Source organism: Lipophrys pholis (assembly GCF_963383615.2).
Source record: "Lipophrys pholis genome assembly, chromosome: 1".
NCBI lineage: Eukaryota > Metazoa > Chordata > Actinopteri > Blenniiformes > Blenniidae > Lipophrys > Lipophrys pholis.
Window position 1 is genome coordinate 31,955,252 of NC_137635.1, and position 14,235 is coordinate 31,969,486.

A 14,235-nucleotide genomic window follows, 5' to 3' on the forward strand; every position below is an offset into this window, starting at 1 on the left:
TCCGTTCGCTCCTCACCGAAATCTGGCGAAAGGTGAAAGCGCCGTGCTTTTTTCCCCTCCTCTCAGAGTTCCTGTTGCACCATGTGCAGCAGCCAGTTTTAAAGCGACCCGGGCCTGCACACACTCGCTACACACAGTGCATTAATATCCCATACTGTAAGGGAGGAGGAGCTTCTCCTAATCCGCTTTAAAGACAAAGAATATGCAACATTTGCATACGAGTATCCAATACTATTTACAAGGGATAATCTAAAATCATTTATACTCCATAAAATAACTGAACATGCAATCTATATACTTTAACCATTTTTAAATAGGAACATTCATCCTTGAGCCGCGATATTTTAAGATGTGTTTTTTAGTAAAACATTTGTTAATTCTGCCGCAAAAAAAATAAAAAATAGTTGAGCTAATTATAGTGAGTTGGTATTTTTGTATTAAAAGAGTATAAACACCTTTGCTTTCGCAAAGCAACTCCTATTCACAGTTAGTGCACCTGTTTGTCTATAGTTCTTTTAATATATATATTTTTAAGATTAATGCGACTGACTGCCTAATGAGTCATAGTTTTGTGAACAGATTGTGTCGCAGGACAGTATTAATCCACATAATAGAGGCAGAGATTAGGTACAAAAGGTAAAATATGTTTGATTTTAGTCAGTTTTTCAAAACTCAGCGAAAGGTTTTATTGTGTTTTTGGCATATAGTGGTGTATTTTTAGTCTTGATGAATGCAAACAATCATCACCAATTTTTTTAGAGCATAACTTTTAATGAAATTTTATGATGTTTGTGTGTAGTTTACATTTTTTCAAGTCTTTACAAATAATCACATACTTATTCATATAGAGCCACTTGAAAGCTAAAATCGCATTATGCTTGATTTTAGTTCAAAACTATACAAGGTGAAGCACTCAGCTGACTTCTGTAAAATAAGTTTGACAGTCATCTTGTCACATTAACTTGTAGTTGAAAGTACACAGTGTGTACGATCAGAGTTGATGTGTTTGATGTTCTCTTACTCCTCAGCCTCCTTTAGTGATAACGGTATCCGTATTAAGTGCTGTCGTTTTTCAGCTTTGGAGACGAAGCTCACTGAATTACAGCTCTGCATTTTCCAAACATCACAGCTCGTGGCAGATGCTATAACGTAGTCTGGGGTACGAGCCGACTGAGAGGCGGTGGTTCTGTTTGCGGTCCTCCAGCAGGTCCCGAGCAGCCAGGACATCGAGCCGGCTGGGTGACCGTGCGCGGGATCCGTAGTTCTCAGCCCCTGGGATGTTTTCACTATCGACCAGATTACTTTACTAACCGATTTTCCACACTCAGCGACCCACTGATGAAAAGACTCTGGGTTTTTTGCGGCTCCATAGTAAGAAACATGACGTTTGAGACACCAGGGACAATAGGTGAGCGTATCTCAGCGGTCAGACTGGCCAGACATCGAGTCTAGTTTGAAAGTACTTGCTAAAAGCAAACATACACACAATAACAGCGTAATCCGTGTTAGTGGTAACGACACCCGATTACGTCAATCAAAAGGTCACAGAAATGAATGTTACATCAGTGTGGGTTTGCAAAAGCTTTGCCTTGGACCCCATAACTTTCTCTGGCCCCCCTATTGACCAGTGAGGACATGTTTATCTGAACGTCCTCATTCATCCACTGGTCGTCTTCGTGGCGCAGCTAACTTATGTAGGAATACAAATTAATGAGACTCTCGTATTCTTGACAACCGAGAGTCCAGACCAGGAGTCAGAAAACAGTGTCTCAGTCTCACAGTCCTCTCTGATACTTCGTCTCATCCGTCACCCTCCAACAATCAAACGTATTTATCCAGTAGAGACCGTCTGTTCCCATTTTATTTAAGACAAATGGAATTTCACAGGAGTTAATCTTAGAAAATAAGTCAAAATCAAAACTGCCTTTGCAGCAGAACAAAAACCCAAAATATTGAAATCTCTACTAGTAAATGATTCATTAACTGATGACAAGTTTGACTGATGTACCTTCACTGAAGCCTCGTTACAGGGGGAAGAATAGCTCAGCCTCACTGAAGCAACATCCACGACTAGTGTCATATTATTGATCCTTCCTCTATTAGAGATAGAACTGATGAAGACACTCCTCAAAGCGGTCACAGACCTTTCAACCACATCTTCCATCTGAACCGTCAGTAGAACCTGATCTACAGTTAAACAGCTTCCATCCTCTGGCGCTCAGACTTTTCCTGAATGGTCTCTTCACCTAAACCAACAGCAAGTCTTCTAGATCCAATCCCAACTGAACTGTCAAAAGACATTTTCCACCTGATTTGCACATCAACACCAGATCAGATCAACCCATCTTTAGTAACAGGTTAGGCTCCACAGACCTCATGTCTGAACAAATGTTTGAAACTCCAATAAAAAAAAAAAAGTGACAGCCAGTGTTGTGATATCTTTGATCGTGACTCAAAATCTTTACTCTGTCGTACCGCGTGAGCGGTTCACAGGTGGTTTTGTCACAATATAACAGGAAAACAAGAGCAGATTCCCAAACTGGTGAAATCTTGGACCACATTCTCTGTCTTAATTCCATGCTGAACTTTTTCCTTGTGCATAAATGCTACAAGAACAACATGGTTCTTCATTTAGTGATCTTGTGAAAGCTCTGGAGAGGACGCACAGGATATTCTGAGTACATCGCAGAGGTCGTCGCCTCAGATTCACACAGTCGTTCTTACTGTTGTACCCAAAGTTTATGCAATCCATGCCGCGGTGCAGCGGCTCATAATAAGACAGCGAAAATAACACCACCCTTTTCCACGAGGCTTCACAACACAACATGCAGGAGATTCATGGTTGCCTTATTTTAACATTCAATATGTTTATTGCCGGCCTGGCCGCTGTTTTTAAATCAATACTGTGTGAGTAAATCTCAACGATGACAGATTGACGCAGCCGATGTTGTTCCAGCCGGGCTGAAGCCAGATACTATTTCAACAAGTTTTGCTGGAGCAACAGCAGGGAAATCACATGAGGGGCTGTTTGCAGACAAATAACTTATCGTCATCTCGCCTAGAAATTGCTGATAACCTCTTGAGAGTTATCCTCTCTGATAGAGAATAAATAAAAATTGCTTTTCTAGTCCAGTATGTGGAGTGGGAGTGATCTTTGCGATTCACCATGCAGGTCTGCTCTGTTGTCGCCGGTGGTACAGCAGCAAGCAGTCCCACAGGTTCGCCGCACATTCCCTCATTTCTATAACCAACATTTGCTTCAAGTACAGACTCCGGCAAAGTAGCAAGCGCGAACATTTCTCCGGGCGATCGCATTTTCATTCATTCTCATCACCAGTGAATGTAAGTGGGATTGTCAGGCGCGGCAAAGAAGGCTTATTGTTGCATTCCTGCTCCGACCACAGCCACAAGCAGAGGATTTACATCTGCAATAACAGCCAATTAATACTACTAAATTCTCAGATTACTTTCTTTGCCAGGGACAAAGCATTTTGTTTACAGTTCTGTGCAGACTCACACGGCCGATAAGTGGTAACCTTTGTCCCTTCAATACAGTGACAGTCTCCAAACAGCACTGCCTGCGTGTGGCTTTATCTGTGCAACCTCACTAACAAAACAAAACAAAACTGGACACCAATACTGCCGCACAGGGTCCGCACTGATCATCAGTACCTCATCAGCATGTCCATCATTGGGTCTTCATGCAAATACAAATAATGACTGCTACCATTGTTTCAGTTCAGTGAATCACCACAAATGCATTCAGTGTCAGTTTTCTTTTATTCCGTCACAAAAAGAAATGTAGAAGTTGGAGCTTCAATCAGAATATCATCATTTTTTTTTTTTTAATCTTTCTGGATCATTTCATGAAATATTCTATTTTAAGATGCTGTATTTTCATGGCATTTAAACCAAAATTCTCCAAGATAGGTCGTAAAATATTTAAGTTTTTGTGTAATATGTTCAAAATATATGCTAGTTTCACAGTTGGATGCTTTTTTTGGCCACCGAATCCAAATTATTACTGAAACTAAAACTGCATAAAAAAATTAAGATGAGTCAAAAACTAAATTAAAAAAAATATGATTCATTCATAACTGAATCGCTGAACAAATGTTTTTTTTGGTATTAAATGCGAGTTAACTCCTCTCACCAGAAAAATCATATGTTTTGACTGTTATAACAACATAACAACTCAAACGTTTCAACCACTTTTTACTTTTAATTCTGATCATTATGGCCTTTGGTTTAAACAATATGAAAACATATGAGCTTATGAAGCATGCTTATATTGGGAGATTCTGTATTTTTGTTTGCAATAACATTTTTCTAAAAGAAACAAAAAACAAATGCTTAAAACTTTATATGTATTACGTTTAAATGTTTGATTTAACTATTGGCTGAGAGAGCTTTATTATTGTATTGTAATTGTATGTCTATTACTGGGTATGTAGTTTCTTTGGATCTCTAAATATCATTGTGGACTCATACAAGCTGTTGTCAAGTTTCATTTGTGTTTATTACAGATAGCAAATCAAGGAAAAACATCTGATATCATGAAATATTCAAACATTAGACGGTGTAATTTTTGAAAATTATAAATTAATGTTTTATACGTGTAAAATCCATAGAGATTACTACTAGGACTTTCCATTGTGTAATGTCGTTTTGGGAAGCACTTGCTTGTTTATCAGTCTGTTTTCGATGTGAACGTCAAATATGATGGTCTAAGTTCCAGTAAGCACTGCTAAAAATTCGTTGGTTTTATATAGCTGTGGATCTGCCGGTAAAAATAAAAGTTTTCTGGACCTGGATGTCACAGAATTGCACAAGAGCAGAGTCACTGTCTGTGGTTTGTTGTTGGACCTCCTCTGGTTCTCGGTGCATTGCACAAGGCTCAGACACACACTCCCACAAATATCCAGATTTAAAGTGAATAATAATAATAATAATAATAATAATAATAATAATAATAATAATAATAATAATAAGATGCGGGGACTGTGCTTAGTAGCGATCGCTGTTGTTACTCACCTTCTCCGCTCGCTGGATGACAGCTCAGCACACAGCAGAGAGCGGCCGCCGCCAAACACAAAGTCCGGAGCCACATCACTGACTCGGGGGGGAGGAGGGGGGGCGAGGGCACCCAGCAGCGCTCCGGTCAGATCAGTAATCCTCGGGCTTGGTGCTCAAGTTCACAAGTGGGGACGGGGGAGCTTCAGGAGACTGGTTTTGTTGTGCGGCGTGGGCCCGCGAGTAAACAAAAATAAACAAAAGACATCCCGGAAGATGGGCGGAGGAACGAGTCCAACGTGTTCACGTGAAAACACGAGCTAACGCCGCCGCGGCTAAAGTTAGCCACCGCATGGAAAACAACACTTAACAAGCCCCGGCGCGGCACAGCGCTGTCCTGGCGGGGGTTTCCAACCTCTTTGTTGGATTAAAGTTCAGTTTGTCCGTGTTGTTGGGGAGAAAAATCGCACATAAACAAGACTTATTATCCGAGCAGGGGGATGGAGAGGGGGGGGGGGGGGGGGGGGGGGGGGGCTAACGGCAGTGCTAGCGCGGCTAGCCGCTCCGCTACTCGAGTCCAGGCCACAACGTCAAGTTTTCTCTCTCTCTCTCGCTTTCACAGCGCCTCCCCTCAATTAAATCCCACTTTCAGGGAAACAACACGCAGATTAAACGGTGGCTGTTGTCTGTGTTTTTTATTATTATTATTATTCAAGAGGAGGGCCAGAGCCGAATACGGCCCGGTCGGAGCGACCTTTCAGCGGACTTGAGGGTGATTTGTGGCTCCGCTGCTGCTGCTGCTGCTGCTGACTCGATGGCTGTGGCATGCGTGGCGTCACGTTCGCCTAAAAAAAAAACAAAAAAAATAAAAGGGAAAAAGCCTCTCCAAGTCCCACACAGAGCGCAACAACGACAACGGAAAAGTGCTCCTTTTTTTAGTTAATCTCAGGGAAGAAAAAAAAGAAAGAGTTTTATTTTTCTCTCTTCAGTCAGAGCCGAGATTTGAAGTGAGCTCTGCCCCGTGTTGGGAGCGCTGACGGACGCGTGCTCCTCTTTCTTGTTTTAAACGAATTAAAAAATGGGAATAAACCGAGCAAGAGCCTGCGTGCATCCTCCGGCCCGACGGAGAGGGAGGCAGGGCAGCCGGAGTATGGGGCTTTTTCTTTCTTTCTCCCTCCTGTTCTCGTTGCACGGACAGAGGTAGGTAGCGGAGTCTCTCCTGCAGGATCCCCTTCTTCTCCTTCACAGCCAGTAAACAAACCCTGCCAGAGAGCCAGACGGGCTCGAGGGGAAACCCGGACTGGAGCTTATTGGATCGAACTGATCCCTAAAGGCAGGCGCTAACTCGGTTTCTCCTCTCCAACAACAGGCATGTTGACCACAGAGCCTCGTCCTGTCTGTCTGTGCCATGTGGCCTGAAGGCAAACTACAGGATCCAATGCATTGTAAACAATTCATCTACAAGAACGGTGCACCTCGAAACAAAACAATACAGTGGAAAGGCAACCCCCCCTCCCCTATAATTTAACTCAGACATAATAAATGTTGTAAGCCTTTTCTTTATAATGCAATTTTGCACTTGTGGGAATAATACATGTCTATCTAATCTAATCATTTAATGGAAATAAGATTAAATTATGTGTTTGTTTTTTTTTAACTTTAGGTCCTAATTATAACATTCAAAGACACAGGCAGTGAATCAAGGCCTTAGTTTGTCACAAGCATAATCAAACACTGTATAACATGCAGTGAAATAAACACCTGCCTCCATTGGCGTGTGTGTGTGTGTGTGTGTGTGTGTGTGTGTGTGTGTGTGTGTGTGTGTGTGTGTGTGTGTGTGTGTGTGTGTGTGTGTGTGTGTGTGTGTGTGTGTGTGTGTGTGATTGTGATTAACAATGTAAAGCACTTTCGGGACTGCTCAAGTGGTGGCAATACACTTTTTAAGTGAAATCCATTTACGTGATTGAGAAATATATATATATATAGAGAGAGAGAGAGAGAGAGAGAGAGAGAGAGAGAGAGAGATACACGCACACACACAAAGCGAAAGTCGACAGTCCATTGTTCCATGTTCAGCAGACTGATAGCCTGAGGGAAGAAGCTCTTTCTCATTCTCTCTGTGTTTGCCTTCAGGTAGCAGTAACGCTGCTGACGGCAGCAGAGAGAACAGTCTGTCATGGGGTGGTTGGGTTCACTCGCAATCTTCCTGGTCTTTAACCTGTATTGTTTGTTGGGAAAAAAAAACAACCCTACAATATATGGACAAGTATATACATTCAGGTACACCTAGAACATTGTTTGTACACCGGAAAGCTGCCATTTAACTCAAACAGTGATTTGTTAAACAGACTTCTCTTTATAATATCAGATTATAAGTCATGAGAATTAAAAACGCAGTATCTCAAATTGTAATATTTCATGAGTAGACTTAGGAGGTTGTAAATATCACAGATAAAAGAAAAACTACTTTAATGAGAAGAGAAATAACTGACAATACAACAGTTGACTTTTGAAGAATATTAACAATTTCTGTACAAGACACAGGGTTCACAATAATTTTAGTAAAAAAATACCATGACATCTTTTTTTTTTTTTAAGCTGTATGAACAAGAATAAACATATAGATACAGCTCATAAATCTATAATACAATGCAAAATTATATTTTCCCATCGCTTAATTTGAATGGTGAAAACTAATTCTTTGTTCATTAGTTCATCTTAATTTAGAGTGTTCTTTTAAGTGTCTTAAGAAATTAGAATGTATTCAGATGCTCAGTGTAACTAAAATTAATATAAAGAAACATCATAACTCAAGTAAAAAACAACAAGAAAGTTCATACATAACAATGGATTCATCAAAGTTTAGTGCAATGGTTTATTTTTTATGTTCAGCTTCGAGTTTTACGTCCTTTTTTAAATGACACAACGATGGTTGGCAATCGTCACAGTGATCCTCTCGAGTTAGTGTCAAGTGGCGGCCAATCAGAACGCAGGGAGGAGTGCCCCTTCATGCGGAGCTAATGCAACTACATAAATATACACCACACTCTCTTTTTCAAATATAGTAAAAGCCCAACTCGCCTCAACATGACTGGTACATGATTGACACCAGATCTCCATAACTTTATTTTATAGCATCAACCCATAAGTACTGACTTATATTGAGGCTCAAAATGGATTTGGTTTAATTTGCACGAGAGAAATCTGCCATTTCTGCTTTGTGTGTCACCAGAGGTGTCAAGCATGTGGCGAGCAGCTCACTCCAGGGGGTTTGTTTCGGCCTGCAGGATGACAAAATAAGATAAGATGAGATAAGATAATATAAGATAATACGAGATGAGATTAAATAAAGAGGAAAAATACACACACACATAAAGTTAAGGCCTTAGTTTGCCACAAGCATAATCAAACACTGTATAACATGCAGTGAAAAGTGTTTACCACCTGCCTCCATTGGCGTGTGTGAATGGGTGAACGTGATTAACAACATAAAGCACTTTCGGGACTGCTCAAGAGGTGGAAAAGCACTTTTTAAGGGAAATCCATTTACCTGATCCAGAAACATATTTATATGACAGTGATGTAAACTTGCCTTTATATTTGTATTTTGGTACTCCACGTCCGAGTCTGGTTTTACACAAAGTTTCCACCTCTGAGTCTGGTTCTACAGGTTTCCTCCTGTGAAGAGTAAGTTATTTCCTTTCCACCGTCTCCTGTGTTTGCTGCTGCGGAATAGTTGGGTTTTCCTCTGTAAAGCTGCCATGAGACAACTGTGATGTATCTGGCGCTATAGAAATAAAGTTGAGCCATTTTTTTTTTAGAGATAATGCTCATTTTGCTCTCTGCCCTCAGTTGACCTGCTCTTCATCAAACAGGGAGACAAATAGCTGCGTTTCATTGTGCGTGCATTGAGATCATTTGGCGGTTGTCTTCCTTGCAAATAAATCCAGGGTCTCATGCTATCAGGGAAAAGCCCCAATCTCATCCTTAATTATCCTCTGGCCCGCATCCAGTTCCTTCTTGCGTGCGTGTCAGAAAAAAAACAGAAGATTCTTGTCTATTTTTGTAAAGTGACGGAAAAAAGAGGAGGAAGCAAAATCTGTGCGTAGGCAAACAATTGTTTTCCAAACAGAGCTTGATTCTCCTCTTGATCTGGCGGTGTTCTCACACTCAGGCAGACCGATGGAAAGAAAAAAAAAAACATTACGATTACCTGTTTGACATTGCACTCATGAGTCCCAAGCTCTCTCAGGCTGCAAATATGTGAGGCTGCCTTTCCTGCTGTTTGTCCGTCTCCATCACGACTGCTAATTCAGTGCCTGTTTACATCCTCCACCAGGACAGCAGCATATTCTCAAGAAGAAACTCATTTGTTTGTGAGACTAAAATACAGTTTAGTGGAATACAGGAAGCTGTATTGTATAGATGTGACACACTAGCTGAGCTGTCATCACTGTGTGGGTCAATCTAACGACTGATTCGATCATTAAATTCATTTTAAGTTGCATCAGTTATTTGGAGGAAGATGCTCTATAATCTGGATGTTGGCACTCCTTGAAAGAAGCAGTTCCATAAACAAACGACAAGAACAAGGAGCAAAAAACAAACAAACAGCTGAGATAAACTACAGAGATGAAGATAACTACAAAAAAAAAAAAAATGTACTGACAATGGTGGCATGCTAATGCTAATCACAGCTATTTTGGATACAGTTAATTTATAAGCTTTATAATTGTGATGTTAATCATGGTGGAACATTTCTCGTGTTTCTATTAGAGGGCTAGAGTTTGATCATCGTCACTGAGGCGCTCCCCCTCCAGTAAACAGGTGTTTAGTGAAATAGTGAAGACTGAAGCTTTGGCTAATATCAGTGCTCCAAGTGTGTACAGAGAGAAAGCAGCTCCCCACAACACGCCGTTACGACGTCATCTCTATACCTCCAGAATGAAAGTGTTTTTTCTTCCCTAGACGTTGCATGGATGTCATGTGAACATCTGTCTCGAAGCACTCATAGATGGTTCCAATGCTTCCTGCACTGTCGACATTGAAGGTTACAAAAAGTGGCACACAGGTTCCAAAATCGCTGACACAGGTCATTCGTCAAACAAAGACTGCAAAATTACACGCTTTTTTATGAGACAAGTTTCCCATAACAGTTACCACGACAGACTTTTTATGATAATTTGTCCTTCTGTGTGTTGTATGATCATCACTCCAAAAAATGTTTAATGTATAATAATATGACCACAATTCACCGCGCTCAATGCCGCCACTGTTAAAAGGACGAGCAATAAGTCTGGCAACAGGAAAGTAGATTTGACTCTAGATTTGTTGACAGTCATCAGAAAGGTCTGAATACTCAGTAAATTTCACGACGAAGTCACTAAAATGTCGAAACTGTTTGTTTTTGTTAACAATGAACAAAGAGCTCATGGGTACTTTATTACTTTAGAAACAGTAATCACTTACTTGTGTGTTACTACCAACATGATTGTTGTTGCATTAATGTTGGCTGAATGAAGTTTTATAACATGTTATTCCCAAACGCTGGTCATCAATTAATGTTCAATTCCATTCTTGGAAAAATAGTTTTTTTCCCAGAGCTGCATTAGATGAAAGAGAAGGCGTCACATGTTCCAAACAACGACACATCTGAAGCAGTGGAAGGACGACGGAATTCCTGGGGGTCAAAGGGCCACATTCACTGAGGCAGAATCTTTAGCTCTGATGGACCGACCGACCCGTCAGGTAACGCTCTGCAATGTGTCGCCCTGGAACCGAGACGGTGGTAAACTGCACCGCCGAGAATTCTATATCTTAAAAGCATAATCCCGTATAGAGCGTGCCGATCTAACGAGATTAAAACCTCCAGTTTGTGGCTGCACAAAGCCACGTCACACCTCTCATTCATGAATGAGCCAGCATTTCTATTTTTGAGTTCCAACACAAATATCACATGGAAACCGAATCACGCTGCTTCTCAGTTTGATGTGTGTCAAGCCTGTGAGATCACTTTTTAAAGGTAAAAATGCACCCAAGAAAGACCATTTAGCATTTTTATTTATTTATTTTTTTAAATAAGTACTGTTTTTGGTCGAGCAAAATAACATTTGCACCAAAGCCATACAGTGAAAGTTAGATGTTAAAGGTTGCCAAACCCTGAGTTCTGAGGATTCTGAAGCGCGACAGCAGGTAAGATGTCCGATTGCACTCACATGGTATCTGGTTCCATGTTTTTAAGACAATTTCAGGCTGTTCAATGTAAATTTTGTAAAAAGTGCTTTAAACATGAATAATTTCAGGATGCACTACATTTTCTGTGTTGATACGAAAGGGAAAAAACTTGCACTTATTTATACTATTGATTATTTTGATATAACTTCACTGGTCTGGTCAAGCTAAGATGAAACCGGGATTTATGTGAACCAAAATTTATTTAACAGCCCGACATAATTTTTGTCCGGTCATGGAAAGATTAAAGTCGAATCGAAAAACACGTCTCGTTAAAGAAGGAGGAAGTCATTTCCAGTACATTTTGTATTCATTTGCAGAGTACGTACCCGACTTTGCTATTTTGACCAGATTAGAGCTATTATGGCTCAGACCTACAGACGTGCCGCTGGGGCTGAGATGAACAAAACAACAAGTGACTCATAAACACACAATCTGCCTGCTGGACAACCTGTTGCCGGGGAATAAAAGTGGTTGTTTTTGAGCCTGTGACGGTTTTGACCACCTCCTAATCCTGACCTCTGGCTTCAGGTCAGACTGCTGTGAACTGAGCAGCATACCATACATAACACGACTCCAGTGCCTCCAGCTGCAGGTGGAAGCCGCCGCAATACGGCTGCTTCAATGAATCAACGGGGGACTTAAAACTTTAAGGAGATACAATAAAGTTGAACAGCAGTGACATACATGAAAAGGTATTTGTACTATTGCTAACAGGTTCTGAAGACTTTGAGTCCATGTCTAGTTTAGAGATTGATGTAGGCGCTTAATAATAATAGCAATGTTTCCATGTGTGGGCTTTATAAAGTGTGCAAGTGAGCCCCTCCCCACATGGAGTTTCCACCGCAATGCACCCCTCAGGCCCCGTTTACATGATGTTACAAGTAAAAATGGATCGTTTTAGTGTAGTTTAGTCTGAAAAGGTCACTTAATGGAACAAAAAAAAAAAAAAAAAATTGCCTATAAAAAATGGTTTGCAGATTTCACAAAAGAGACTAGTATTGATCAACAAAAACAAAAAAAGAACTTGGAGTCATGATCTATTTTCATGCTTAAAAACGTGACTCAGACCACGGAACTCAATTAGGCTCATTAAACTAGCTTTAACAGATCACTTAAACGTCTGTCAGAGTGTAACAATAACAAACCACAGCAATGGCCAACTGTGTTAATCGTGTTTTAAAAAAATTACACAAATGAATGGCTACAACAAAACAAAATAATCAGAAAATGCATCTTGATAACGTATTTTATTATTAAGTGCCATTTTACAAAGCATGTTTCATGTTTCTTGTCGTAATCCCACTTGTTGAAGGAGCTCTTCCTGAGTGTCGCTTTCAATGAATCTACAACATCGGATATTTACATGCAGCACTTCCAAGACTACACTGTTAGGAAATGAGTCCTGGAAGCCGAACAGTAATCAAACATGGGATGTCCCGGAGAGGGCCTGTAACTCTGGCACCAGCATCAAAGCTGGTTATGAGCTAATATTTCATCCAAATAGATTTATTTGCTGGTGAAAAAAAAAAAAAAAAAAATATGAAATTGCCTGCTGTTATTGGGGGTCTCTGTGGTTTGCAGGCACGATATGTCCGTATAATTGAGCTACCATAGTTTTTCTGGGTTATTTAGAAGATTTTTAGGTGGATTATCTTGAATAAACTGCTTCTGATTAACATTCTATTTCAAGAAGGGAAAGAGTACTCTTATTTGAGGCATCAACATCATATTCTTGAGTGTTTATTTAATCGCAAGTAACATCCCAATGCAAGATGACCACATGTCCAACTAATGTCGGGCAGCCATAGCCTCGACCCACAACGGTCGTGTGTGGTAGCGCTGTTGTGAAAGAAGCTATTCATAGCGTAACATGGTGCCACATTTATCCATTAATCTTTTATACCTGCTTTACTTGAGTGAGGGTCACAGCTATGCAAAGGGTGGCTGGAAGCCACAGGAAAAGGGGGCGGCTCTGTTGGGTTAACATGCTGATAGACATGTTGTTCATATCTTTGTTCATGGTAAATGTTTCATTTACCACTGTACAATGCTCATGTGACTATAAAAAAACCAACATGGCTGCCTCCACGTCAGCATATCGAGCCATTTCCCAACTTTCACCAGAATCAGGCCGTGTCCACACGACACGAGCCAAAACGAGCTTTTTTTTCTCTCTGTCATTCTTCTAAAGTTTCCCATCTACACAGGACACCATAAAAAGTACTCAAAAGGATGTAGTAGGCGACATATGCCAGGCCTATAGGTGATGCTGTAACGCTGCCACAGAAATACGCCAGAAACATTGAAGAAGACATGCAAAAATGGCGAAATCAACAAATCCGACATGTCACCTTATTAAACCAACTAGTATCAGGGGCTTTTGCAACACGATCTGGAGCATGTAGTCCGCCATTGTTATTAAGTGACGTCGCGGGGAAGATTGTGGGGCAGTGACATCATCAATTTCAGCAAATGTGCGTCTTGTCTAATTGCACATCAAAGCCAAGGCGGCATTTTGAAATGTCTCCACTCTGGAACCCGTTTCCAGGCTCCTAAAACGCCGCTCCGCGTGGATGATCAACCAAAAACAACGCGGTTACATGAAACGGCATTGTCGTGCGGACAGGGCCTCAGAGACCCGCCTCTGAGAGCTCTCTGAAAACTCTGAAAGTATCTAGAAGTGGAACGTTTCCCACCTCCAAGTTGCCCATGACTGAATTTCACAACTCAGAATTCAGACCCTTAGGAACCGCTCAACTCGGAAAACAACTCGGAAACCCAAATTCTCAGACATCTGGACCATACCATTTGAAAAAAGTCCACTAACTCATGCTTTGGACACATGGAGTCATAACTGTTGCTTTAAACGTTTACGGTTACGAGCAATATTTTAGTTTCACTGAAGTGCAAAGGGAGTGTCATAATATCTTTGAGCAAGTTAATATGATAATTCTGAACAAAACAGAGCATTTGGAAACCTCCCACTTT

The 14,235-nt window shown here is 40.8% G+C and overlaps 1 protein-coding gene across 1 annotated transcript in view; it reads right to left on the reverse strand.

Annotated features, from left to right (window-relative positions):
• Positions 1-5,980, reverse strand: part of insra (insulin receptor a) — a 55,375-nt gene extending 49,395 nt beyond the window's left edge. The window contains exon 1 of the mRNA XM_080476234.1: positions 5,035-5,980. Coding sequence (XP_080332360.1) covers positions 5,035-5,110 — 76 coding nt within the window. The 5' untranslated portion in view covers positions 5,111-5,980. The remainder of the gene's footprint in view (positions 1-5,034) is intronic.
• Between the last annotated feature and the right edge of the window lie 8,255 nt (positions 5,981-14,235).